This window comes from Hypanus sabinus, chromosome 5 (assembly GCF_030144855.1).
Source record: "Hypanus sabinus isolate sHypSab1 chromosome 5, sHypSab1.hap1, whole genome shotgun sequence".
Classification (NCBI taxonomy): domain Eukaryota; kingdom Metazoa; phylum Chordata; class Chondrichthyes; order Myliobatiformes; family Dasyatidae; genus Hypanus; species Hypanus sabinus.
In genome coordinates, this window is record NC_082710.1 from 11,481,319 (window position 1) to 11,508,687 (window position 27,369).

The window sequence follows — 27,369 nt, forward strand, 5'->3', positions numbered from 1 at the left end:
GCACTAGTTTTTGTTGAGATGCACTGGTTACATTCAGCTCATGTGAGTACCTGCTTATTATTCTCCTTCCCCCGACTCCTGTTGCTCAGGCATATTTTCTATCAGATCAATAATCTGTCATCAAATCAATGAGTTTCAGTTTTAATTGATAGCCTCTTGTCAAGACAAATGCCCACATGAATAACATCTTTATACATTGCCCTGTCCATTACCTGGAATTGTTTGAAGTGGTAATAATCAGGTCTGGTGGACCCAAGTCAGCCTTCACAAATCTATGCTGGCTCTCTCTCATCAACTAAAAATTTCCAGGTGTTTACATACAGAGTCTACTAATTTCCTGACACCAGATGTCGAGCTGCGTCAGGAAATTATTATCCTATGGTTTCTTTCTCCCCTTCCTCAAGCAGTGGTGTGACATATACAAGTTTCCAACCTAACGGAACAGTTCCTGAATTAGGAGAACAGAGAACACAGGCAAGGATCTCTACAATGTTCTCCCCTTGTCCATGTGGAAAACGTGGAACGGAATTCTTTAAAACAGATTCAGTTGCCATATTCAGGTCAAAGGCACATGAATGTGGAATAGTTCCATAATAAAAATTCCAATATAAATTTGGCCCTAAACTTGATCCAAAAAATGGACTATGAAAGCTGATATACCCTTATCATCCTCACCATTATGTGCCGTGTTGCACAACATGGGCAATCATGGGTCTTTCTCTGATTATGATTGTTGTCAGCAAATTTTTCTACCGAATTGGTTTACCATTACAACCATCCATCACCTGTTCCCATGGGTTCACACGACACTGATTGAGAGGCTAAGCAGGTGCGATGCCTTGCATCTCCACCCCACCTCCCAATACCACTGTAGATCTGAATAAGTCATAAGGTGCGTTGCTAATGGTTTATTTTAAATGCACAGAATTAATTGGCATTAGTTATCTTATAAATAAATCAGTTAAACAATCATATTAATGTCATAATTTGGAAGCACGATACTATACTATAATGAAGTGGATGGATATTTACTGTCCTGGACAGGAGGTCTCATGTTTGCTCTTCTCAGATTTCCAATCACAGCAGCCGCCACTTGAAAGATCACAAACAATTGTAAGTAGACTTCCAACTATTCTTTGTTTAGTTTATGATCATAAACAGGAGTGAGTCTTCAGCTCTTAAAATACAATTGCAAAATAATAATCAGCTTGAAGTTAAAACAAGCACTCTCTGCAGAGAGGCTTTGCAAACAAACTGTCTATAGAACAGATGCTCTATCTACGAGAAGAAATAATCTAGTTCACTGCACCTGCATTATTACTGTTCAAGATGCAGTATAAGACCATTGGCATTTTTAATTTGGGTTGCTTCAGAACAGACAAGCTGACTCTGAATTTGCTTAGTTCAAGGATGCTTGCAGAGCATATGGATAATATCACTTAGCGTATCGGTTACTGATGTGGTTATGGTTGGAAGTTTTATGTACTTGGAGAAATTAGCTTTGTAGCATTAAGTGGAGGTAGCTGAGATCTGTGTCTCAAAAAAGTATAGAAATGTAGAGAGCAGTTCATTCTTATTAGGAATTGAGTAAGGAACATCAAAAATCATGGAAGAAACGTGGGGTGAACAAGAATCTATTGCTCTCGCTTCAGTTTCTGTGACAGATGATTCATTTGTCTGCATCTTTGGTATGTCTTTTTAGTTCATAGGAATTGTACCTGTGTTTTAGAAATGCTCAATTCTTCGTGTTTTAGAAATGGTTGGTAACATTTAAGATGGAAATTCTCTGTGAATTTTAAATGTGTTTTAAGAGTGTTGTTTGGATTTAAATACGTATCACCGAAAATAAATGAATTGTGTTTTAAACAACTTTGTTAGCTGGAAGTATCTTCTCCTTGATAGGGAGAGAGGACCCACTCCTCAAATAATGGGTACAGGCAGCAAAATCTGCTGTGGAGAATAAACAGAGAAGTGAACTAGTCTTGGAAGATTGATTAGTTACAATATAATCTCGCTTTAGTGAAAGTACTTGTGGTTATTCATATCCAATAGAGCTGAAAGTCTTTATCTGAGTTTAGAGCTTCATGGTCAGCAAACCCAAAACCAACACAAGAGATGCATCATAAAACTACAACTGAAACATTGCACAAAAATAGCACTGAAAGTAAAAGATTGGCAGACACAAGTTGACATTGGCTAAAATAATACATCTTATTAATTCAAGATCTGCACAGTACTGCTACACTCATTTAAGAAGCTATTTAAGGACTCTGTTATATTGTTATCTCATGCTCATTATTTATTGCTATTTATATCTGCATTTGCACAGCTTGTTTACAATTAACAGCTCCTGATGTTTAATGTATACGGTTACAGTCCTATAGATTTGCTAAGTCTGCCTGCGGATAAAGAATCTCAGGGTTGTATGTGGTGACATGCATGCACTCTTGATAATAAATTTTACATTGACTTTGACTTTACTGTAGTAATGTTATGTATTGCACTGTACTGCTGCCACAATAAAAAACAAATTTCACGACATCCGTGAGTGATAATAAACCTGATTTTGGTCTGGGTCTCTGTTGTGGATTGAGAGTGGGAAGGGAGCATGGGGATGCGAATCATGGTTGGGAAAATGGGAAAGGAGAGCAGGGTACAGGAAATCACCAGAGACATTTTCTGTATTGATCAATAAACCAATTGTTTGGAATCAAATGACCCTGCCTGGTACCTCAGGGCTGGGTGGGTCCTCACCCATGTCACCCCCACCCCCCACACCTTCTCTGCCACCTGTCCCACACCCCTCCTGCGGTGCGCCTCCCTCACCACTCCCAACCTCCTTTGCTCCTGCAGAATTACAAACTCGTGCTCTGCTCTGCATTGACAAATACAGTGCTGTGTAAAAGTCTCTGGCACTCTAGCTAAATATACAGTATGTGCAGAAGATGGTTGCGCAGTACTGTATGTACATTTTACCATAGCACATCCACTCAGTCTGTGCCACTTATCATCTTGAAAACTTCTATCAGTTCACCCCTCATCCTTCTTTGCTCCAACTTCCATTAAGGGACTATTAGCCTCAGATTTTCAGATCTTCCCAGCAGGTTCTGTCCTAATTCCCCTCTGATAGGTATAAACTTTGGCCTCAGTTGTTGAGTCAAATACTCATGCCAGACACTGCAATGATCAAACTCCTGCTAAATTAGGCCCTAAAGTATGGAGACAAGGGTCCTGGGTGTTGGAATCCTTATTCTAGGAGAACCCATACTGTCAGGAGCTAAAGCCAGAGCAGGTTTAACCAGATTAGTGTCCAGATCTTGGTTTCAAACCCAGGTCACAGCCTGGATACTGAAAGAACGATCCTTTACACAATTCTTTATCCCATCTGCTGATACTTCTATCAAGAACTAATCCCATTCCCACCACAATCCCTGCTAGGCTTAACAGCCTTCATGGGCAACTTTTCATAGGAGCATACTGAATAAATTGGGTGACAATAATTTGAGTACAATTTACAAGCCCTCACACTAATTTCACATTCTCCCTTGGGGTCTGCAGTTCTGGTCTCAGGAAGAAATATCCTCCTGACGGCAGCTGGGATCACAGCTTAAGGAATTTCACAACGTGCTTATTGTACACCACCTTTTAAATCTTTGGAAGGTGCCAAAGAACTAAGCAGCCAATAAAGAATTTTTGAAGTATATAACGCGGCTATTTGAACACAGCAGTCTACTTGCTACAGCAAAATCCCACAATGACTGATGAGATGAATGAAGAGCTACACCATTCTGTCCATTGCCCAAACACGAGCGTGGTGTTCCTCCCCTCCTCCCTCACCCCCAGTGCTCCAGGTCCTCTAAATTACCCCTAGTTTGCAGACATTTTCACATTTTGGTGAAAGATGTCGCCTGTAACAATGCAGCATTGATTCTGTTCAGCTCCGGAGTGATGCATAAATTATATACTCAAGTTCTTTATTAAAGCTCGGGTTGAGAAGAAATAGAGTTATTACCATGGCAATACAGAATTTAGGACTTGACTTCAGCACAAACTCGTTAAAAATGGAAATTGCTGAACATAAATAAGCCTAGAAGACGTATTTCTGTGTTTTAGACTTTATAGTTTCACGCAAACAAGGTAACCTTACTGAATGCAATTGTTTATACCACATTAAAAAAAACCGCCACTGACTACAGTTTTAAGATTATACAAGACTATAAGACACAGAAGAATCAGGCCATTCAGCTGATGGAATTTCCTTCACCATTCGAAAATGGCTGATTTATTTTCCCTCTCAACCCCGTTCTGCCTTCTCTTCATAACCTTTGACACCCTTACTAATCAAGAACCTATCAACATCTGCTTTAAATATACCAAATGACTTGGCCTCCTCAGCTGTCTGTGGCAATGAATTCCACAGATTCATCCACTCTGGCTAAATTCATCTTCATCTTTGCTCTAAAGGGATGTCCCTCTGTTCTGAGGTGATTCTCTCTGGTCCTAGACTTTCCCACTATTGGAAACATCCTCTCCACGTCCACTCTAGCTAGGCCTTTCAACAATTTATCTTCTTGAACAATTGTCCTTAACCATTCATTAACAAAATTAACCACTGCATAAAATCCATAGCACTCTGATACAGAAAATGCAAACAATTTCAACTCATAACCATGCACTAATAAGCATATTAAAGGGTTAAACATATAACTGTTATTTATTAACATATGAGGAGTGTTTAATGGCTCTGGGTTTGTACTCACCGGAGAATAAAGGGGCATCTTATTGAACCTATCAGATATTGGAAGGCCTAGATAAAGTGGAAAAAAAGAGTATATTCCCTATAGTGGGGGAGTCCAGGACAAGATAGTGTTGCCTCAAAATAGATGGATGCCTTTTTAGAACAGAGATAAGACAAATTTAGCCCAGAGGTTGGTCAGTCTGTGAAATTCATTGCCATAGGAGGCTGTGAAGGCCAAGTCATTGAGTTTATTCAAAGTGGAGGTTGATTAACAAAGGTGTCAAAAGTTAAGGGGAGAAGGCAGGAGAATGATGTTGAAAGGGATAGTCAATCAGCCATGATAAAATGGTGGAGCAGGGTCAATGGGCTGTATGGCCTCATTTTGCTTCTATGTCTTATAGCTCCCGCAGAATTTTGGCAAAACTTGCTCCTAATGCTTCTCAGCATCTTAAATAACACTAGCATGTTGATCCTGAAGCAAGAGGTTGAGAATCTGTGAATGAACACGTAGCCAATTCCAAATAATTCTGAAGTAATTGTCCCATGTAGATACCACAGACCGCCTCGAACATAGAATATAGAACAGTACAGGCCCTTCACCCCACAATGACATGCAACCCTTTTAACCTACACCTATCTCAGTCTAACCCTTCCTCCTACATATGCCTCCATTTGTTTTTTACATTTATGTGCCTGTTTTGTAAATGACCCTCAATGCATTTGCCTTTACCACCACACCTGGCAGAGCATTCTATGCACCCACCACCCTGTTTAAAATACGTATCTCTGGCATTCCCTCCCCCCCCCCCCCATACACGTCAAAGTTTTGCCCCTTGTATTTGCCTTTCCTACCCTGAGAAAAATGGTTCTGGTTCTTCACTCTATCTATGCTTCTTATCAAGTCAACTCTCATCATCCTTCTCTCCCTTGAAAAAACTTCTAATTCACTCAATCTATCCTCATAAGATATGACGTCTAATCCAGGCAGCCCTAGTAAATTTCCTCTGTATCTTCTCTAAAGCTTCCAAATCCTTCCTATCATTATCCAAGTATGGTCAGGGTTCCCAACCTGGGATCCACAGACTGGTCCATGGCATAAATAAGGTTGGGAATCTCCGGTCTAATCAGAGTTTTATAGAGCTGCAACATCAAGTGGCTCTTGAACTCACTCCCCTGACTAATGAAAGCCAACACACCATACACCTTCTTAACCGTCCTACATGGCATGGCAACTTACATGGCAACTTTGTGAAATCTGTGCTACTGAACCAAGATCCATCTGCTCCTCCACACTGCTAAGAGTCCTGCCATTCTCCCGGTATTCTGCCTTCAAGTTCAAAAATTGACGAGTGTAAAAAAACTGAAATTTTTACAAAGTAAATAAAATGACTTGCCTTGATCTGTTGACACTTGCTTCTGTGCTGCTGTGCTAACAAGTAATTTTTCATCGATAGCCACAGCCTTTTGTGGTTCCCTGGTTTCCAATGGGGCCGGGGAGTCTGTAGCTGATGATGAAGTGGCTGATGGAGCTAGCTGAGTGGCCTTAGGGGCTGGAGGTGAAGGTTTTGAGGCTGTCGATACCAGCTTTGTTCTGGAGGTTGGAGCAGTGAAATATTCACTATCAATATCCAATGGTGTAACAGTGTCAGTTAAATCAATCTCCACGATAGCAGGAGGCTGGGTAACTGATTCACCGATAATTACAGTCTCTTCTGCTGTTGTCTCACCGGGCTCATTTTCAATAATAATTGGAGATGCACTTGTCGCTAACTGTTTAGGTTTCTCAGTAGCTTTAATGTCATACTTTATCACAGAAAGACTAGAATCTGGACTAATTTCAGAAGAAGGTGCTGTTATGGTCGATGGTTTTGGTGTAGTTGATGTCACGACGACCTGAGGGGTGGTAACAATTGTTGTGGAAACAACTTTGATATGAACAGGTTCTGGCGTTTGAAAGGTTGCCGTCATTTCTTCGTGCTTGGCCACAGTTCCCTCCATTAAACCAGAACCCTCCCTCTCCTCTCCTTCTGTGGCTGGGGAGACAATTGATTCATTGTGCAATATAGCAGAACTTAGTATTTCAATTTCAGGAGTCGTCTCCTTTATTAAGCCAGGGTGCTGGGAGCTCGCTTTCTCTGGCTCACCCTCAACCTTTTCCGGAAAATGGGGTGTTGGTGGGTATTGGGTCATCACACTGACCTCTTCGGTCATCTGTTCAAAGGGAGTCCTTATTGTTGTACTGGCTTCTTGCTCTTCCTGATGGCTTGCACCGGTCGAACTTTCGGCTAGTGAAGATGTATACTGGTGAACATCTGCACTGGTTCCTTCATAACCAATTTGTGTTGGTCCTTCTGGGTGAGTTTTAACCACAATCATCGAATCAGTTAATATAGTTTCCTGAGGTGTTATTATCGTTGTAATATGATCTTCACTTTTTGCCTCTGAAGTTTCTATGGTTGCAACAATATTATACGTGTGATTTTTCTCACCAAATGCAGGGGATGGGGTCTCAAATGATACCTTATGACCATATTCAGATAAATGAATCATTTCTTCAGTCTCTTTTGTTTGAGTACTTACAACTGTGGTAGCTAGGACTGACCCAGTATCATCTGTCGATTCATTCAGGGGTAGTCCAAATGTTACATCTACTTCAGGTGAAAGTTCAGAACGCGGGACAGCAGTGTGCACTTCGCTTTGTTCTTTCATTGGTTGAAGTGTGATATAACTAACAGGTTCAGGTTGCTTTTCCTTCGCTTTACCTGTCTGACCCACGGAGGCAACCTCATTGATATATGTTGTGCCATTCTCCTGCTGCCTAGGTCGATCTGGAACAGAGTGAAATTCCGTAATCCATTGCCCTTCAGTTGAGATTGTCACTCCTGGTTTGCCTGCCTGAGGCATACTGGTCTGATACAAATCTTTCTCGCTGGAAACCCCCAACGACAATGACACAGGAGCACGGGTTTCCTCCACTAATGCAGACTCCGTTGATAATGCTGGTGCCTGAACAATCTCGGAATGATTAGAAACAACGTCATCCACAATGGTGCTCTCAAGCTGATGTTTTGCTGGTGAGATTTTCACGGTACCTTCTGGCGAGATTGGTGTGTGATGCGGAGTTGATTGCTGAGGTTCAAAAGTAACTGAATGAACTGAGGATTTTTCAACAGATTTAGTTGACTCAATACGAGCACCCTCAGAATCTCCACTGGATACAATTTCTGAAGAGAGGGTTTCCACTTCTGTCATATTTACCTTGCTGGTGTCTGACACTGATAGAGTTGACCCTTCACCTTCATCAATGTGCACTTGAGGTGCAGATGCCGTTGGTTTTACTGTTGAAAAGGCGGATGGCAAGGTTGCTTGTTCTATTGTCACTGCACTTACTCTTCCTGGGACAATCACTATGTCACCTGTTTCACTTTGAGATACAGTCGGTCGTGGGCCGGTTTCTGTTTCAGCATGCTTAGCCTCTCCTTGTACGGTCGTGGATGGGAATATAACATCGGAGACCATTGCAGAGGTACTCACTGAATCTATCAACACAATCTTGCCGTCGGGCTCTCTTGTTGCCCCATAAATGCGGTCAAAGGGTACTGTAGGGGGCAAATCTGTTAGAGGCTCACGTGCTCCAGACATGGCTGAGACTGGAGCTACAGGTGACGCAACAAACTTGCCAGCCTCTTTAACTTCTGTTTCCTCATAGGTTTCACCCTCAATCAAAACTGATCCACTGACGCTCGCTGCCATCACAATAGTAGATGCCGCAGGTGTCTGGTCCTCTACTCTCGTTGTCTGAGTGCTCTCGTTTGCACATTTGATTATTATTTCCCCTCCATCAATGTCTGCCGGTTGTGCGATGCTCGTAGGTTCATCTTTGATCTGGATGGCTCTTTCTGAGCTTGCTGCAGTGCCGGTAGCTACAGCTGATTTTAGCTCTTCTTCATCATCCGTTGTAGCCTCCATTGCAGCCGTGTAGACTGTGCTCACTTGAACTTCTCCTTCCCCTTCGGTGAGACTACTTACACTTTGAACTTCAAGCCTGGATGATGGTTTGAATGAGTCTGGGAGGGTTGGTGTTGGTTTGTGTAGTTCCTCACCATGTCCAGTAACCTGTCCTTCAGCAATAGACACTTTCACCCTGTCTTTATCAGTGGATCCTCCAGCTACTGATAATTCTACAGTGGTTTCATCTCCGGGCCTTGATGTTCCACTTGGAGCTGCACTATGACCTTGAGAAGCGGTTGCTTTTCCAAACTTCACAACACCAATGGAAGTAGCATCTGGTTCTACCTTCTCGATTGTCAGATTAGCTGCAGTTTCATGAACCACCTTTGGCTCCCAAACTCTTTGCGGTATTTTCACCCTTACAGGTCTCCCTATGAAAACACACAAAAAAAATGCTCAGGTTGCTTTGCACACAACATGCCACCTTCAGACCAAACAAATGGTCGTCTACAAATAATAAAGACAAGAGGCTCTTCAGATGCTGGAAATCCACAGCAACACACACAAAATGCTGGAGGGACTCAGCAGCTCAGGCAGCATCTGTGGAGGGGAATAAACAGGTGACGTTTCAGGCCAAGACCCTTCATGAGGACTGTAAAGGAAAGGGGAGGAAGCCAGAATAAAGTGAGGGGATGGAGAGGAGTACAAGCTGGCAGGTAATGGGTGAAGCCAGCTGAAGGAGGTGGATAGGTGGGGGGAGGGGGGGGGTGGATGAAGTAAGAAGCTGGGAGGTGATAGGTGGAAAAGATAAAGGGTTGGAGAAGAAGGAATCTGATGGGAGAGGAGAGTGGTCAATAAGAGAAAGGAAAAAAGGAGGGGTGTGATTGATATTCACCCAACTCATGTTTTGCCAAGCTCAATTTCTAAACACAGTAACTGCCTTGTAAGATCATTACACTTGTAAGTAAACTTCCAACTATATGCTTAATGCCTGGTTGTAAAATATGAATCCGTTTTCAGTTCTTAAAATATACTATAAATGGTAAGCAGTAATCTGCTTGAAGTTAACAAACGCAGATTTACAAATGCAAACAGGAGGAAACCTGAAGATGCTGGAAATTCAATCAACACACACAAAATGCTGGTGGAACGCAGCAGGCCAGGCAGCATCTATAGGAAGAAGTACAGTCAACGTTTCAGGCCGAGATTTACAAACAAGCTTTGTATATAAGAGAAGCTTCTCCTGTGAGAAGTAAGATGCAGCTTTCTGCACCTGGTTTATTACTGCTCAAGAGAGCAGTATAAGAAAATGAGTTATTTAATTTGGCTTCTTTCAAATTAGACAAGCTGACTAAGCTGCTTAATTCAAGCAAGATTGCAGACAAGATGGAAACAAGCATTTAGCATATCAATAACTGATCTGTTTATAATTGGAGTTTTATGTACTCGAGGTAGTTAGCTTTACAGCATTAATTGTGAACTATGTCTCCAAGATGCTTTTAGACCATTTGTGTAAAAAGGGGATATGAGGCAATGTCGTGTGTGCAGTCACACTGTTGGCAGAGAAAAGGTATTATATGTAGAGAGCAGTGCAGGCTTATTAGGAATGAGGTAAGGAACATCTAGAAATGTGGAAGAAACACAGGGGGAACTGGAATCCATTCCTCTGACTTTGGTTCCTGCAACAGACAAACTGTTCTTCTGCATCACTGGTATGGCTTTATAGTTTATAGGAACTGTGTCTGTGTTTTGAAAATCCTTTATGCTTTGTGTTTTGGAAATGGTTTGTGTTTTAGAATTGGTTTGCAATATGGTAATGTTTAAGATAGAAATCATCTGAGTTTTAACTGTCTTTTAAGTGTGTTGCTTGGATTTAAATGTGTACAACTGAAAATAACTGAATTGTGTTTTAAACAACTTTGTTATAGCTGGAAGTACCTTTTCCTTGATAGGGAGGAGGGACCCACTGTTTCAATAGTGGCTATTGGCAGCTAAACCAACTGTGGAGAATAAACAGGGAAGTGAACTAATCTTTGAAGATTGGGTTATTACAGTATAATCTCCCTTTAGCTGGAGTACTCCTGTCTATTTATATCCGATAGGGTTTAAGATCTTCGTTTGAGATCAGAACTTCAGGGTCAGCAACTGAATAATACCACAGGGGGGAGGTGATAGGCAGTTGAGGAGAGGAGATAAGGGGGGGGGGGTGAGGCAAAATAGGGAACTGAAGTAGAGGGAAGCATGGGGGGAAAAATTATCAGAAGTTTGAGAAATCAAAGATCATGCCAACAGGTTGGAAGTTATCTAGACAGAATATAAGGTGTTGCTCCTCCAACCAGAGAGTTGCTTCATTGTGGAGGAAGAGGAGGCCATGGACCCGATACAAATGCACAGTTGAGAGCATCTTAATGTGCTGCACTGTGGCAGACAGGAAGCCCTAAAATGGGAAGCTGAAACTGCCCAGCACATCAGCTGCACCAGCCTACCAGCCATCAAGGACATATATACAGGGAGGTGCCAGAAAAGGGTCAGCAATATCGTAAGGATCCCACCCGCCCTGCTCAGAGACTATCTGTCCCATTCCCATCAGGGAAGAGGATATGTAGCATACATGCTAGGACCACTAGACTCAAAAAAATGTTAGTTCTCTCAAACTATCTGCTGATCAACGCTTCCACCCATGAACACTCCCACCGCCAACACATCCACATCAGCCACTCTTTCAGCACCTTCATCTCCCCGTGCACGACCACTTTACGTGTACACTCCACAGCTCATACCTATCCTGACTGAACCCCTGTCCTACTGTGTTTTCATATGCTCTGTTGCTAGCTAGAAGAGTTCCTCTTGCCAAGAGTCATTATGTCACTTTACTTTCCCTGTCAGTACCCTTATATGTATACATTTACAATCTGCACCTGCATACATGCTAATCATATGTATACAGTACTGTATGTGTGCAGAAGACTCTTGCACAGTACAGTACACAGCCACTCCATTAGCTGTACATTGTACTTCACAGTATTGCTTTTATATTTATATTTATTGTGTTTTATGCTCATTGTGTTTTTTTTTAATCCTGCATCAGATCCGGAGTAACAACCATTTCACTCTCCTTTACACTCATGTAATGAAAAATTGCAACAAACAGTCACGAACCAGGAATCTTGAACACAAGTTAGAGCCAAGAGTCTCTTGGCCCCTCCAAGCTCTCTGCCATTTTGAAAAAATCGCTGCAGTACTCAACATTTTCATCTAGTAACCCCAAGTCCAGGGCAAGGACTGGAGGCCCAGACAAGGCCTGTCCTGGGGTTGGAGGCCTAGCTGTGTGTGTGAGTGACTGGGTGGATGGGAAATGCTTTGTTTTGCTGTAGCTATCTTGTTGTGTTTGTCATTGTTGGTGCTTGTGTTGTTTGGCTGAACAATACAAGCGACAACACACTTCACAGCATCTTTTGGTAAATGTGTCATTCAAACTGCTATAGAGTCATAGAGCACAGAAACCGGCCCTTCGGGTGACCTAGTCTATGCCAAAAAACTAATGTGCCTAGTCTCATTGACTTACATCCAGGCCATGGCTCTCCATACCCGTCTTTTCCAAGCACTTATCCAAACTCCTCAAGTGTTGAAAGCAAACGCACAACCACCACTTCCACCAGCAGCTCATTTCACACACTCACTACCCTGTGAGTAAATTAGTTTGCCCTTCAGGTGCACTTTATCGCATGTACCTCTCAAAGTACAACCCTACGTCCCTGTCATGAGAGATGGAAAGGGGTAGGGCCAGCCAACAGGGCTCTGGTGAAGCTGTTTGGGCCAGTCCTCTATACAGTGAATTATAGAAACATTGATGAACTCCAGAGTTCAGTAAGAGGATGATGAAGACAGGCTACTGAAGGCCGATGCTCCACTGGAAGCAAGGGACCCAAGTGAAGTAAGTAAGTTTATCATATGTAATGAAATGCGAAAGCTATGGCAATTGTGAAGCATGCCTCTAAATGCCAATTTTGCTTTAAAAATTACAGATTTTTACACTGACAATCATTTTTTGCATTAATGCATTATAATGAAAGCTTTCTGATTAATTATGTGATAACACTTTTTTTTGTATTTGTAGAAGTTCTCTTAAAGGTTTATAAAGCAGAGAGTTGGCTTATATTATTTCATATTTAAACGTTCCATTTCCTGACTTTCTAAACTGGCTCCAAAACTACTAAAAACCATAATTCAAATCAGACAAGGCTCCCTTTGGCACAGAAATTTAATTCAGGCACAAGTCAAAATGAATCACTGGTTAAACAAATAAACATGTTGTATATTTTCCTAATATTAAATTGGGAATGACATCATAGGTAGGTGCTAAATTGAGATGACTCTCATAGTTTACTTCTGGTGTTTTGCCTTCTGAAGGGAGCTGCTATCCAAGTGTGCATTTCAGGTAACCACAGACACAGCAGGGATATCTGTGGTTGGTTACAGCACTTCAACCGTCGAACTAATAATACAATAGCAGACATTAAAGATACAAGGACTTTCTAGTTAATACAACATGCTTCATTTCTCCTTCATATTCAGAACAGTGGCTTAATTATAGGTTTTCAAATTAGTTCCATAATTAAGTCACGTAGCTTCAACATTATTGCCAGTATGTTCCTGTCGGTTAGTTCCTCAGAGCCTGGAAACATCTGGAAACAACCTCACCACAGTGTTAATCAAAATAAAAACTTAGATGACATCATCTGGGCCACGAGGTGGCCGAGTGCACTTGTACATTCATGTTCATTGAAAGCTTGAGAGACGGCCACATGTCCACTCTTCAGGGCTTGAGGAGAGCAGTTGTAACCACAGCAAATGTAGCTAGGGAAATCAGGAGCCTACGTGTGGTGCAAGGCTTTCTCCCCCATTCTCCCAATCTTCACTCTGAACATCCAACCTTGGGTATACGTTCAGAAGCAGAATCAGGTTTTTGTTATCACAAACATATGACGTGAAAGTTAGACAATAAGACAGAGAGCAGAATGAGGCCATTCAGCCCATCGAGTCTACTCCACCATTCCATCATGGCTAGTTTATCATCCCACTCAACCCTATTCTCCTTCCTTCTCTCAGAAACCTTTGACACACTACCTAATCAAGAACCTAGTAACCTCCACTTTAAATATACCCAATGAGTTGGCTTCCACAACAACTGTGATAACGAATTGTCACAATTTCATCAACCGCTGGCTAATGAAATTCCCCTTCACCTCTGTTCATCTCTGGCTCTAGACTCCACTGCTACAGGAAACAAACTCCGTATGTCCACTCTATCTAGCTCTTTTAGTATTCCAGTAAATTTCAACGAGATTCCCCCCTTATTCCAGAGAGTACAGGCCCAGAGCTATCAAATGTTCCTCGTACATTAACCCTGATATTCCCAGGAATTTTGGTATTTTGTGGTAGTGCAGTGCAAAGCAAAACATCCTATAAGTTACAATAGTGTTAAAGAGAAATAGTGAGACTATGTTCATGGTTCCATGGACCATTCAGTAGGAAAAAGGCTGTTCCTAAAACGTTGAGTGTGGGTCTACAGGCTCCTGTACCTCCTCCTTAATGATGGTAATAATGAGAGGGCATGTCCTCTTTAATGATGGATCGCATCTTCCTGAGATACCCCCTCCATGGACTGTTATACTTTTCACTACGTCAGTAAGGCAGCAGGCACTATCAAAGTCCCCACCCATCCCAGACGTTCTCTGCTCCATCTCCCAGCCCTGGCATCAGGCAGAAGATCCAAAAGCCTGAAAGCAGGCTCAGGACAGCTGCTACCCTTTTGTTACAAGGCGGTTACGTGGTTCCCTGATATGATAAGATGAGCAAGACACTACTATAAATAACGTCTTATAGTAATTAGACTTTAGATGTGCAAAAAGTTACTGTAAGTTGAAAAAATAAATAATAATGCGAAAGACAAGTGAAGAAATAGTGTTCATAAATGCATTGTCTATTCAGAAATCTGATGGCAGACGGGAAGAAACTGTTCCTTAAACGTTGAGTGTGTGTCTTCAGGCTCCTGTACCTCCTCCCTGATGCCAGTTACTTCCAGTCCTGCTTCTGCTACCCACTGTTACTATTACAAGCTATTGCTAACCTTGAGGCATACTAGATGCTCACAATATTTTACTGACCCTACTTTCATACATCTCGATGAACGACTACCTACAAAGAAAACACTAAAGCAATCCATACCTTTAATCTCCAATCCCCAGAATTGAAGGTTAATTAAAAATATGAATAGCATTGTAATTTCTAACCTGTTTTATAATGAAGTGGCAGTTTGGATACCTATCAATTGTGCTAAACTATTATTGGAAATCATCAAAGTAAGTGGGCACAGAGGCAGGGTCAGAGGGGTGAAGGTCACCTTAATCACTAAAGCACATTAAGGATGCATCTGTATGCATTAACATGTCTCTCCTAATGTGGTCATCTTTAATATCTGGGCATCCCCCACCCCATGTCAATTTGCTTTACTCTTGCAGTAAAAGCTAGTTCTCAATAATCCTCAAAAGCTCTCTACAAATTATGTTCTCAATGGTATTTATTTATTGTATTTGCACAGTTTGCCCCCTTTTGCACATTGTGCGTGCGTGCGTGTGTGTGTGTGTGTGTGTGTGTGTGTGTGTGTGTGTGTGTGTGTGTGTGTGTGTGTGTGTGTGTGTGTGTGTGTGTGTGCGTGCGTGTATAAGTAATTTTTCATTGATTCCATTGTGCTTGAATCGGAGAACACTACAGCACAGAAGCAGGCCCCTTGACCCATCTAGCCCATGCTGTCCCATTAATCTGCCTAGTCCCATCGACCTGTACCATGACCACAGCCCTCCATACCCCACACATCCATGTACTTATAGAAATTCTATTAGATGTCAAAATAGAACCTGAATTCACCCCTTCTGCCGGCAGCTTATTCCACACTCACAAACCCCTGAGTGAAATCCCCCTCATGTTCCCCTTAAACATTTCTCCCTTCACCCTTAACCGGTAATCTCTAGTTTGAGTCTTACTTTTGCATTTACCCTATCTATAACCCCTCATAATTTTGTATATCTCTGTCAAATCTCCCCTCATTCTGTTACACTCTGGGGAATAAACTCCTAACCTATCTAACCTTTCCCTATAAATCAGGTCCTCAAATCCTGGCAATTTTCTTTGTACTCTTTCAATCTTATTGATATCTTTTCTGTAGGTAGGTGACCAGAACTGAAATTAGACCTCAACAACATCTTTTACAACTTCTACAATACCATCCCAACTCCTGTACTCAATACTTTGATTTATGACGGCAATGTGCCAAAAGCTCTGTGATGCCATTTTCAAGGAATTATGGATATGTATTCACAAATCCCTCTGTTCTACTACATTCCTCGGTGCTCTACCATTCACCATTTAAATCCTAACCTGGTTTGTCCTCCCAAAGTGAAACACCTCACACTTGTTGGCTTTAATTTCCAACTGCCATTTGTCCAGCTGGTCCAGATCCCACTGCAAGAGATGATAGCCTTACTCTCCATCCACTATGCCTCATTTTGCTGACATCTGCAAATTTACTGATCCTGCTTAATACAGTATATTATCATCAAGATTGTTGATGCAAATGATAAAGCTACAACAGACCCAGCACCAATCCCTGTGGCACTCCACTTGACAAAGACCTCCAGTCAGAGAGGCAACCATCTACCATTCTCTGGCTTCTCTCGCAAAGTCAATTTGCTACCTCATCTTGAATTCCAGGCGACTGAACTCCCATGTAAGACCTTGTCAAAGATCTTACTAAAGATGACATAGACAACATCCGCTGCTTTGGCTTTATCAGCTTTGAGTAACTTCCTTGAAAAACTATTAGATTAGTTAGACATGAGCTGCCACGCACAAAACTATATTGACTATCCTTAATCAGCTCTCGACTATCTAAGTACTTTATCATACTTTATCATATACGTATATAGCTAGGATGCCTAAGACTATTGCACAATACTGTATTTGTCAATGAGGATGATGCACCATCAATAACTCTCAGAGACGGGAGGGAACGATAGGCTTTTATTAGCTGCAAGATACCATGATTAGCAGCAAGAGAACACAACACAACATCCTGGAGACTGAGGGAGGAGCAGTGCCTCCAATAGCCTTTATACAGGGGTCTGTGGGAGGAGCCACAGGAGCAGTCAGCAGAGGGGCATGTCCAGACAGGTATATCTAGTTCACCACAGAGGAGAAAAGAGCAAGCTAGTAAATCTGGCAGGAGCAGAGGATGCCGGGAATGACAAGAGTGGAGCACCATGGGAGGGGTGTGAGACAGGTGGCAGAGAAGGAGTGCCAGGTGTTGGTGGAGTGGGGGCATGGGGGGAGTGTGGCAAGGATGCAGACACAACCTGGCCTGAGACACCACGCAAGGTCATTTGATTCCAAACAACACACAGAAAATGCTGGAGAAACTCAGCAGGTCAAGATGCAGCGGCAGATTTGATTCCAAAAAATTGGTTTATTGATCATTACAGAATGTCTCTCCATTACTTCCTGCTCCCTCCCCTCTCCCTTCCCCTTCTCCCAACCATGATTCCCATCTTCCTGCCCCTGTTCCACTCTCAGTCCACAATAAAGACCCATATTAGAATCTGTTATCATCACTCACATCATGAAATGTGTTTTTTGTTGTTGCAGTAGTACAGTGCAATAGATACAATTACTACAGTGCTGAGCAAAAGTCTAAGGCATGCCAGCTATACATAAGTGCCTAAGACTTTTGCATGGTACTGTACATCCTATCCCTTTGTGAATGCCCACAAGAAAATTAATCTCAAGATTGCATATAGTAACATATAGGCACTGTGATAATAAATTTACTTTGAACTTTGAGTGATGCCTTAATTTACAATCCAGTCTTCTCCATTATTTTCCACAATAAACATGAGATCATTGCCACTGGGCAACAAATCCAGCAATCTCTGTACATATCTCATAAATTAATTAACTTGATTACAACACTAGGAATACTTTTTAATGGCTTATTTATTTATAGAATGTTGATATCCATGTTACTCAGTATTATACTGAATATAGCACATAATTGTAATGACTGTAGTTACCCATAAGGGTTAGTGGCTGATAAAGACAAGCAATTTTGCAGATGCTGGAAATCCAGAGCAACACACACCCTTCTTCAGGACTGGACAGGAAGGGGGAAGATGCCAGAATAAAAAGGGAGGGGGAAGGGAATGAGGATAACTGGAAGGTGAGAGGTGAAGCCAGTTGGGTGGGAAAGGTAAAGCGCTGGAATCTGATAGGGGGAAATGGACCAGTAGAGAGGGAAGGAAGAGGGGACCCAGGGGGAGGTGATAGGCAGGTGAGAGGAGGTAAGAGGATAGAGTGGGAATAGAAGAGGGTAGGAGGGGGGAATTATTTTTACCCAAAGGAGAAATCGATATTCATGCAATCAGGTTGGAGGCATCCTTGAAAAGACCATAGGTTGTGAGAACATTTCAATGACAGGGCAAGTGAATTTGAGTGACATTATCCTCTTTGATTCAAGGACCCGATGGACAATTGCATCACGGCAACTAGAAAACTAAAGTAACATTGATTACTCAGCACTTAATTAGAAAATCTGAAAACTGTAATGAACCTCATGTACAGACTGTGCTGAGCATTCAAACTGAAGTTTTGCTAAATAGGAAGCTCAAATCTGGGATTTGAGGAGATTTGGTATGTCACCAAATCCCCTTGCAAATTTCTACAGATATATCATGGAGAGCTTTCTAACTGGTGGCATCACCGCCTGGCATGGAGCAGCCACTACACAAGATCAGAAAAGGGTTCAGAAAGCTATCAACTTCCCCAGCATTCATGACAGTTTCTAGACAACACCTCAAAAAGGTGGTAACTCCATCACCCAGGATGTGCCCTCTTCTCATTGCAGCAATCAAGGAGGAGGTACAGAAGCCTGTAGACACACACTCATTGTTTCAGGAACAGATACTTCCCCTCTGCAATCATATTTCTGAATGGACATTGGATCCATAAACACTACCTCACTAGTGTTGCTCTTTCTGCACTCCTTATTTATTTTTATATACACGTAAACTTCATATCGTAATTTATAGCTCTTATTACTATGTATTGCTGTCGCAAACCAACAACTTTCTCAACACATGCCCGTGATATTAAAACTGATTCTGATCTGTTGCACGTTTTGAATTCAACACAATAATGTCCGAACAGATCCAATCTATTTTTCTCAAGTTATAACGAGCTGTTAGAAAACGCCATTGCCAATGAGATAAATATCCGCACTGATTTTATTTATTTAGAGATCAGTATGGTAACAGACCCTTCCAATGAGCACACACCGCCCAATTACACCCATGTGACCAATTAACCTACTGACCTGTACTTCTTTGGACGTTTAATTAATTGCACAAGCCATTCTTTTAAAAATTTCAATCCACCTTCAATGAATTATTTGAATGATGCCAGTGGAATGAGAGGCGGGGGGATTTGCAAATAAGCTAATATCTGCCTATACAGTAACACAAGAGATTCTGCAGATTTCACAACGTATGTCGATGATACTAAACCCGATTCTGACTCTGAAATGCTGGAAACCCAGAGTAATAAACTCAGGAAGGGTCTCAGCCCGAAGCATCGCCTGTCTATTCCTCTCCATAGTTCCTCCAGCATTTTGTGTGTTATCAGCCTATACTTGTTATGCAGGATGGGATTAAATGTTGGTTGGATTTAGATTAGATTTATTAGTTACATGTATATTGAAACATACTGTGAAATATGTCTTTTGCGTACAACAAAACAGATTCCTTTTATTTCATTATTATTTAGAAATACAACACAACAAGCGTCCCACCACAGCAACCCACCTACTAACCCTAACCCAAGCACAGGACAATTTACAATGACCAATTAACCTACTAACCCAAGCACTTTTGGAGTGTGGGAGAAAGCCTACGTGTTCTCTAGGAGGATGTACGAACTCCTTACAGGCGATGCCAGAATTGGACTCCGAATTCCAACATCCTGAATCATAGTCATAGAAAAGTACAGCACAGAAACTGGCCCTTCGGCCCATCTAGTCCATGCTGAACCACTTAACCTGCTTACTCCCATCAACCTGCACGGGAACCATATCTGTCCATACCCCTGCCCTCCATGTACCTATCCGAACTTCTCTTAATAGATCACTATTATAAGCTGCAATAACATCACGCTAAATGGCATGTTAATACTATTTGCTCCATTTATGTGTTCTGGTGTAATTGAGATGTTACCTGTCATAGGCAGAATGTACAGAAACAATGCAAAGTCAGCGTGACTGTGGGAATATCCATCCTGGGCGTGAAAGGTCCACAAATCAGACAGAACATGTGAGCTCATTTCCATGGAGCAGTCTGAGAACTTCTTAAACTTTCGTTTAGAAATTTTTGTTGTTGAGGACCAAGCCACCATGGAAAATCTGTTTGCACTAACTACAATCAGATGTCAGTGAGTGAACTACTTCTGGAAGAGATTTTCTGTCTTTGCTGCAGTTTAAATGTCTGGAAAATCATGTGTAGATTGCATCCGGATTTCCAGTGTTCATGAGGTGTGTGGGGATAAAGTTGCCATGAAGGCAACATAAATTGTTCCATTTAGATTGTCCTGTAGTGATTCAGAGGTCCGTCCACCTGACTGTGGAATAAAGCAAAAGTGATCATATCACCTTAAACTTTTGTGTCTTCAACCTGATGCTGTTTCTTCTTAATAATCATAACAATATCTTAAGTCTGCAGCTGAATGAGGTCAAATTTCCTTGACATTCACATTTAAACCCTGCTCTACCCTAGACAGAGGATCCATGGAATCAGCCATTTAAACACAGAAAATGATGGAGGAACGCTGCAGGTCAGGCAGCATCCATGGGGAGAAATAGAGTGACTGAGATCCTTCATCAGGACTTGAAAGGAAGGGGGAGAGAAGCCAAAAATAAGGAGGAGGAGTGAGGGGAAGGAGTACAAGATGGCAGGTGAGAGGGGTGGTGGGTGGATGGGGAGGGAGGATGAAGTAAGAAGCTAGAAGGTGATAGGTGGAAAAGATTAAGAGCTGAAGAAGAAGGAATCTAATAGGCGACTAGAGTGGATCATGGCAGAGAGGAAAATGTCAATTGTTTATTCCTCTCAATAGATGCTGCCTAACAAGCTGAGTTCCTCCAGAAATTCTGGCACTTGTTCCACTTGCAGGGTAAGTGAAAGGATGGAAATCATTAGGGAGGGACAAATGGACAAGGGTCCAGAATACTCCGGACATTGGGAAACAGATATTTTGGATCCTGCCCTTGGCTGGGAGAGTCTACACCTCCCGTGAGCAGGACAGGGCTTCACCTGGGCATTCGTAAAGACCAAGATCAGAAAGAATTATAAAGTTCCCAAAAGGGACACAGCATTAAGGTGGAAGTCAGTTTCGCAAAGGCTTCATCGGAAGAGAACACGATGAGAGCCTACATACCCAAGGTGGGCTTTAGGAACAAATCTCCCATCTTAATCATTCAGAAGCAGAATCGGGTTTAATATCACTAATATACGTTGTGAAATTTGTTTTATGCAGCAGCAGTATATTGCAATACTTAATCATAAACATTGTAAACTACAGAATACAGTTAAATTACATAAATAGTGCAAAAAGAAAAAACACAAGTAGAGAGGTTGTGTTCATGGATTCATTGTCCATTCAGAAATCTGATGGAGGAAGGGAAGAAGCTGTTGCTGAATCACTGAGTGTGTGCCTTCAGGCCCCTGTACCTCCTCCTGATGGTAGCAGTGAGAAGAGGGCATGTCCTGGACTGGGAATCTTTAATGATGCATATACCTTTTAGTGGCATCACTCCTTGAAGATGTCCTGATGCTAGGGTTGAACCTCCAGAGGATGGAAAGATTAGGGATAGTGAGTTGTGGGCACGCTATGTTGGCGGAGGACGCATGGCAACACCTGCACAATCCTCGCTGATTTGATTCCACGCAAAACTACACATTTCACTGTATGTTGCAATGTACATGACAAATAAAGCTAATCTTTAAAACTTCTGGTGGAATACTGAAGGGGGCAAAGAAGCCCAAGTTATATCTTGGTCACTGCCCAACTTACACAAGTGAGGTTCACAAGTTATGCCAGATGCAGTTACTGGGCTGTTATTTTTATTGCTTTGCTCCATATCAACAGTCTAAACAAATTTCCACATTCCCCACAGATATAGCATAGCAAAGTAGAGAGGATTTACAGGAGATTTATCAGGATGCTGCCTAGACTAGAGAGCATGTCTTATGAGAATAGGTTGAATGCATCTTTGGAGCGAAGGAAGATGTGAAGTGACTTGATAGAGATGTACAAGATGAAAAGGGACATTGATCAAGATTTAGCCAGTGACTTTACCTTTTTTTTAAAAAAGGTAATTAGAGGAGAGTATAGGGTGGCCAGGTGGAGATATTTCTCTGCCAAAGGAGATGTAAGGCACTCCTTCCCTCCGCTAGCCTGTAGGTCACCCTTGGGCAAGGTGCAGTACCTGCTTAGCCCCCCAACCAGGGTCACGTGAAGCCTTGCGAGCAGGTGGTGAACGGTCGTATGAGCAGCTGGTGCAGATCACAAGTCTTGGTTATGCGATCACTGACGCCAGGCAGACAATCTCCTCCTCAGCCCCACTCCCAGCCTCTGCCCACAAGCTTTGATGATAAGACCATAAGACATGGGAGCAGAATTAGGCTTTCCGCTTATCATTCTCCGTTACACACGGTGGTGAGTGCATGAAATGTGTTGCCAGGCGACGGTGGTCAGGGCAGCTACATCAGAAGCACTTAAGAGACTCTTAGATAGCCACATGGATGAAAGAAAAATCTAGGGCTGTTTAGGAGTTAGCTATGAGGGTTAGATTGATCTTAGTTTAAAAGATCAGCACATCATAGTGGGCCGAATACCTGTATGTGCTGTACAGCTTTATATTCTTAAACTGATTTAAAGTGTCTTCAGATGTAGTCATGAAGTAATGTGATGATGCTGGCACTTTGACTCTGTGAGATATGCTGGAGTGTGGGAACATTCAGCGAGTATACACGGCACAGCTGTGTAATGCGGGATTGTTATGGCGATGGAATAAAACACTGAATGCTGTAGAGTTTCTACTCATCTACACTGAGGCCACGTAAATAGCTTTTCTCGATGAGCTCTGTAGGTCAAACTCCAGCTTTTACAGCTCACTTCCAGATACAGCTGCTTTCCATTAGTTCCCCACCCCCATCCACTCTCTCCTCTGTGGTGTCTTCTAGTAGCAGGCAGTGATGTAAGATGAGACAGATTTCCCCAATAAAATCTACAAATCTATTAACTCACCACATCTCGTCATCTCACCAACGTCTGTTTACTTGAAAAAAAAACTTCCTTTGCATTTTCTTTATAATATTTCCATTTATCATAGGGAGGTGCTTTCATTTTCAAAAATACAGTATTGTAATTCTGGTTCATATGGGTTGACACATCTAATTTGTCTTGCACTAGTGACTTTTTCCATGGTCAGACTCTATGAGTGCAACTTTCTGACAAATTCATTAAGAAGCTGGCACAGCACAAGCTTTGTGTCAGCTTGAAGTAAATTGTTGAGTTAATCCAGTCACCGGAAAGTATTCAGTAAGAAGTAATATATATTTGGGCACTGATTAAGACTCCAGTTGGGGGGGTAAAAGAGGCATATGTCAGATATAGGCAGCAGGGATTAACAAACTTGAGGGATTAGAAAGAGAGGGAAATCAGGGTAAAAGGACAACATGAGATAACTTTGGCAGAAAAGACAAAGGAGAATCCAAACTGGATCTATAAGTTTATTCAAAACAAAAGGGTAACCACGGAAGAGAATTAATCCCCTGTTGGATCAGTGTGGAGTCACAGGAGGTGGGCCAGGTCCTGAATGGATTCTGAAACAAATTAATATAAGATGGCCTCTTGATCTTACAACACACACAAAATGCTGGAGGAACTCAGCAGACCAGGCAGCATCTGTGGAAAAAAGTATGGTTAATGTTTCGGGCTGCGACCCTTCGTCAACTGTTTTTTTATCCCCCATAGATGCTGCCTGGCCTGCTGAGTTCCTCCGGCATTTTGTGTGTGTTGCTCAGATTTCTGGCATCTGCAGATTTTCTCCAGCTTGCTCTTGACCTCACAATCTACTTTGTTACGATCTCTCACCTTACGGTTTTAATTATGTATTTATTTAGAGATACAGCGCAGAGTAGGCCCTTCCAGCCCTTTGGGCTGTGCTGCCCCAGTAATGCCCCACTTAACCCTAACCCTCACAATGACCAATTAACCGGTACGTCTTTGGGCTGTGAGTGGAAACTGGAGCACCCAGTGAAAACCCACACGTTTCACAGGATGTACAAACTCCTTACAGGTGACTCTGAATCCAAAGTCCCAAGCAGTAATAGCGACGTCCAAGCTGCTACGCGACTGTGGCGCCTGCAGCACTTTCTCTCTGTTATATTCTACACTGTTATAGTTTTACCTTGTCCTACCTCAATGAACTGATCTGTGTGAACAGTATGGAAGACAAACTGCTCACTATCTCAGTACATGTGACAACATTAAACCAATGCTTCTCATCTGTATTCACGGTGTAGAAGATCTCTCTGATCATACCGAGGTTGCTTTCAGCATCTACTCAATCTCATACAATCTCTGCATTTCTATCTGGTCAATCTGATATTTTCCACATGACTTTGTACCTGTCCTTTCTTGCCCATTTATTCAGGAAACTTGCAAATTAGAGGGAGGAAAATGGTTTGTTTGGTTGTTGTTTAGTCGCTTGTCGCTCTGCTGAAAATTGTGGGCATGCTATGTTGGTGCAGGAAAGTGGGCTATTCCCAGCACATCCTTAGGTTGTGTTGGTCGTTAACAGAAATGAACACATTCCACTGTAGGTGATAAACAACCAAATCTGAATCTGAATGGGACACTTCATCCCCTCCACCATAGAGCCAGTGGAAAGCTGGGAACCAACACCGATCCTCACCTACCCTTCTGATCATTGACTGAGAGGGACCTATTCTTTCCTCTCTATCCAACCCCCAACACCTTATCAGTAGATTTGCCCCAATGAGTGCATTCGAAGCAAGGTGTCCTTCAAGGTCATGGCTCAGAGGTATAGAGGCCTGTCTGGGTGGCTGAGTGGGAGGGGAAGCGACTTGCTTTGCTGTTGTGCCTGTTGTTCTTCTTGCTGCTCGTGTTGTTCTGCTGAACATGGTGGGCATATTATGTTGGCATGTGGGGGGACGCTTGTGGGCTGCCCCCAACAGTGCTGGTTGTTAACACAAATGACTCACTTCTCTGTCCGTTTCGATGTACATGTGATCAATTAATTAACTGAGCCTGAATCTGATTCCAGCTTCCCGAACCTTACTGACAGGATTTGAGAGACTTTATAAAATACTTTCAGAAACCCAAACAAACCACAGTCACAAGTTCTGTCACATCCAATCTACAGGTAACACCCCCGAGGAACTCTAGCAGATCGGTGAAGGACTTAAGCTAAGCTCTGATTTTTATTTTCATCTGATTTTCACTGACAGTCACATCTGCCTTTCATTATATAAACCCGGGTGAACAATGTTCAAGCCTATTATTCTTTTCATGGTCTTCTGTTATTGCATCATACTTTGAAGTATCTTCCTAACTGCCAACGTTAGTTTAACAAGACAGTTTTTCCCTGTTTTCGCTCTTCTTCCCTTCCGGAATAGTGGGATCACATTTTCTACCATTCAGTTCTCAGGAATAATGCCAGAATCTATGGATTATTCATTTCATTCAGAGATAGAGAACAGCAACAGGCCCTTCTGGCCCAATGAGCCACAGTTACCCCTGTGTGGCCAATTAACCTACTAACCCAATCACAAATAAGAGAAAATCTGCAGATGCTGGAAACCAAAGCAACACACAAAATGCTGGAGGAACTCAGCAGGCCAGGCAGCATCTATGGAAAAGAATAAACCTTCAGCAGGTCTTGGCCTGAAACCTCAACTACTTTGTTTCCACAGATGCTGCCTGGCCTACTGAGTTCCTCCAGCATTTTGTGTGTGTAACCTACAAACTTGAACACCTTATGAATGGGGAAGGAAACTAGAGAAAGATGGTAACGAGAGCATCCACCGTCTCCACAATCACCTCTTCAGAACGCTGGGAATCAAAGTTCAAATTTCAAAGTACATTTATTATCAAAGTATGCAACCTTGAGATTCATCTTCTTGCAGGCAGCCACAAAGCAAAGAAACATAATAGAATCCACGGGAAACCCCCCATACAAAAAAAATTCCATCAAACATCCAATATGCAAAAAAAAACGGATGGTTAATATAAAAATAAGTAAACAAAATAATACACAGAACATGATCCGCAAGTCCACAGCCACGGGTCCAGTTCAGTGCTGAGGAGGGTGCGATGGCTCTAGGCCACAGGCTGCAGAGTCATTTCAGCAATGAGGCAAGTAAAGACCCGTAGTATAGTGAGCTGAACACCAGTTTGTCCTTCAACCTTGGCCTCAACTCCTTATTCTTTTTAATCAGGCTCAACGCTTAAATCAACTAAGCATTGGCTCATTTATTGCTTTGGACTTGAGCTCCACTGCTTCAATCTGGTCTGAAGTTTCAATCCGGCCCAAAGACAATTCAATCCAATCAAATTGCTTGATCCTTGCAATTTAGCATCTCCTACTGTCACCACTTCTCTGGAATAGTTTCTGATTAATATCCACTTCCTTCAGGTCCTCTTCCTTCCTAAGCCCGTGGTTCTCTGATATCTCAGATATTCTTGCATCTTCTTCCATGAAGATAAAGAAAGCAACTATTTACTTCCTCTGAAATTTCCTCATTCTCATTGTTATACAATAAGAATGAGTGCCTTTGGAAAGAGGCACTCCAGACCAACTTGTCCACACTGACCAAGGTCATCACATGAGCCTACATTTGGTGTGTAAGCTATCAAATTACATTTATTTATTAAGATACAGCACTGGATAGGCCGTTCTGGCCCTTAGAGCCACCACGCTCAGCAATACCCCGATTTAACCCTAGCCTAATTGCGGGACAATTTATCATGACCTACCAACTGGTACACCTTTGGACTATGGCAGGAAACTGGAACAGGCAGAGGAAACCCACACAGTCATGGAGAGAATGTACAAACTCACTGCAGACTTCCTCTAGCTCTTATTGTACCTTTTGAATGGAAAAAAAATGCACTGCCCAGGCCCCTTCAAATCTTTCCCCTGCTCACCTTAAACCTGTGCCCTCTGGTTTCAGACTTGCTTGTCTTGAGGAAAATAAATGAACCATCTACCTTATCTTTAAACTTAAAGACTTTTTTTAAAAAACCTCTGTAATCCCTCAATTTCCTACACTCCAGGAAAACAATGTCCCAGCTCATCAGTCTCTCCCTATACTTCAAGTCCTTATGACCCAGAAGACTAGATAATAAAATCTGCTTTACAAGTTCTCCCCTCTCTGCCTACAAGGGATCCACATTCTCTCTTCCTTTCCAGTCCTCATGAAAGGTTCTCGGCCCAAAACATTGGCTGTTTATTCCTCTCCATAGACCCTGCCTGAGCTGCTAAGTTCCTTCAGCAT

The 27,369-nt window shown here is 42.2% G+C and overlaps 1 protein-coding gene across 1 annotated transcript in view; it reads right to left on the reverse strand.

The window, feature by feature from the left end:
• Positions 1 to 27,369, reverse strand: part of LOC132393867 (versican core protein-like) — a 184,071-nt gene that overhangs the window by 125,493 nt on the left and 31,209 nt on the right. Inside the window, exon 6 of the mRNA XM_059969260.1 lies at positions 6,133 to 9,120. Coding sequence (XP_059825243.1) covers positions 6,133 to 9,120 — 2,988 coding nt within the window. The remainder of the gene's footprint in view (positions 1 to 6,132; positions 9,121 to 27,369) is intronic.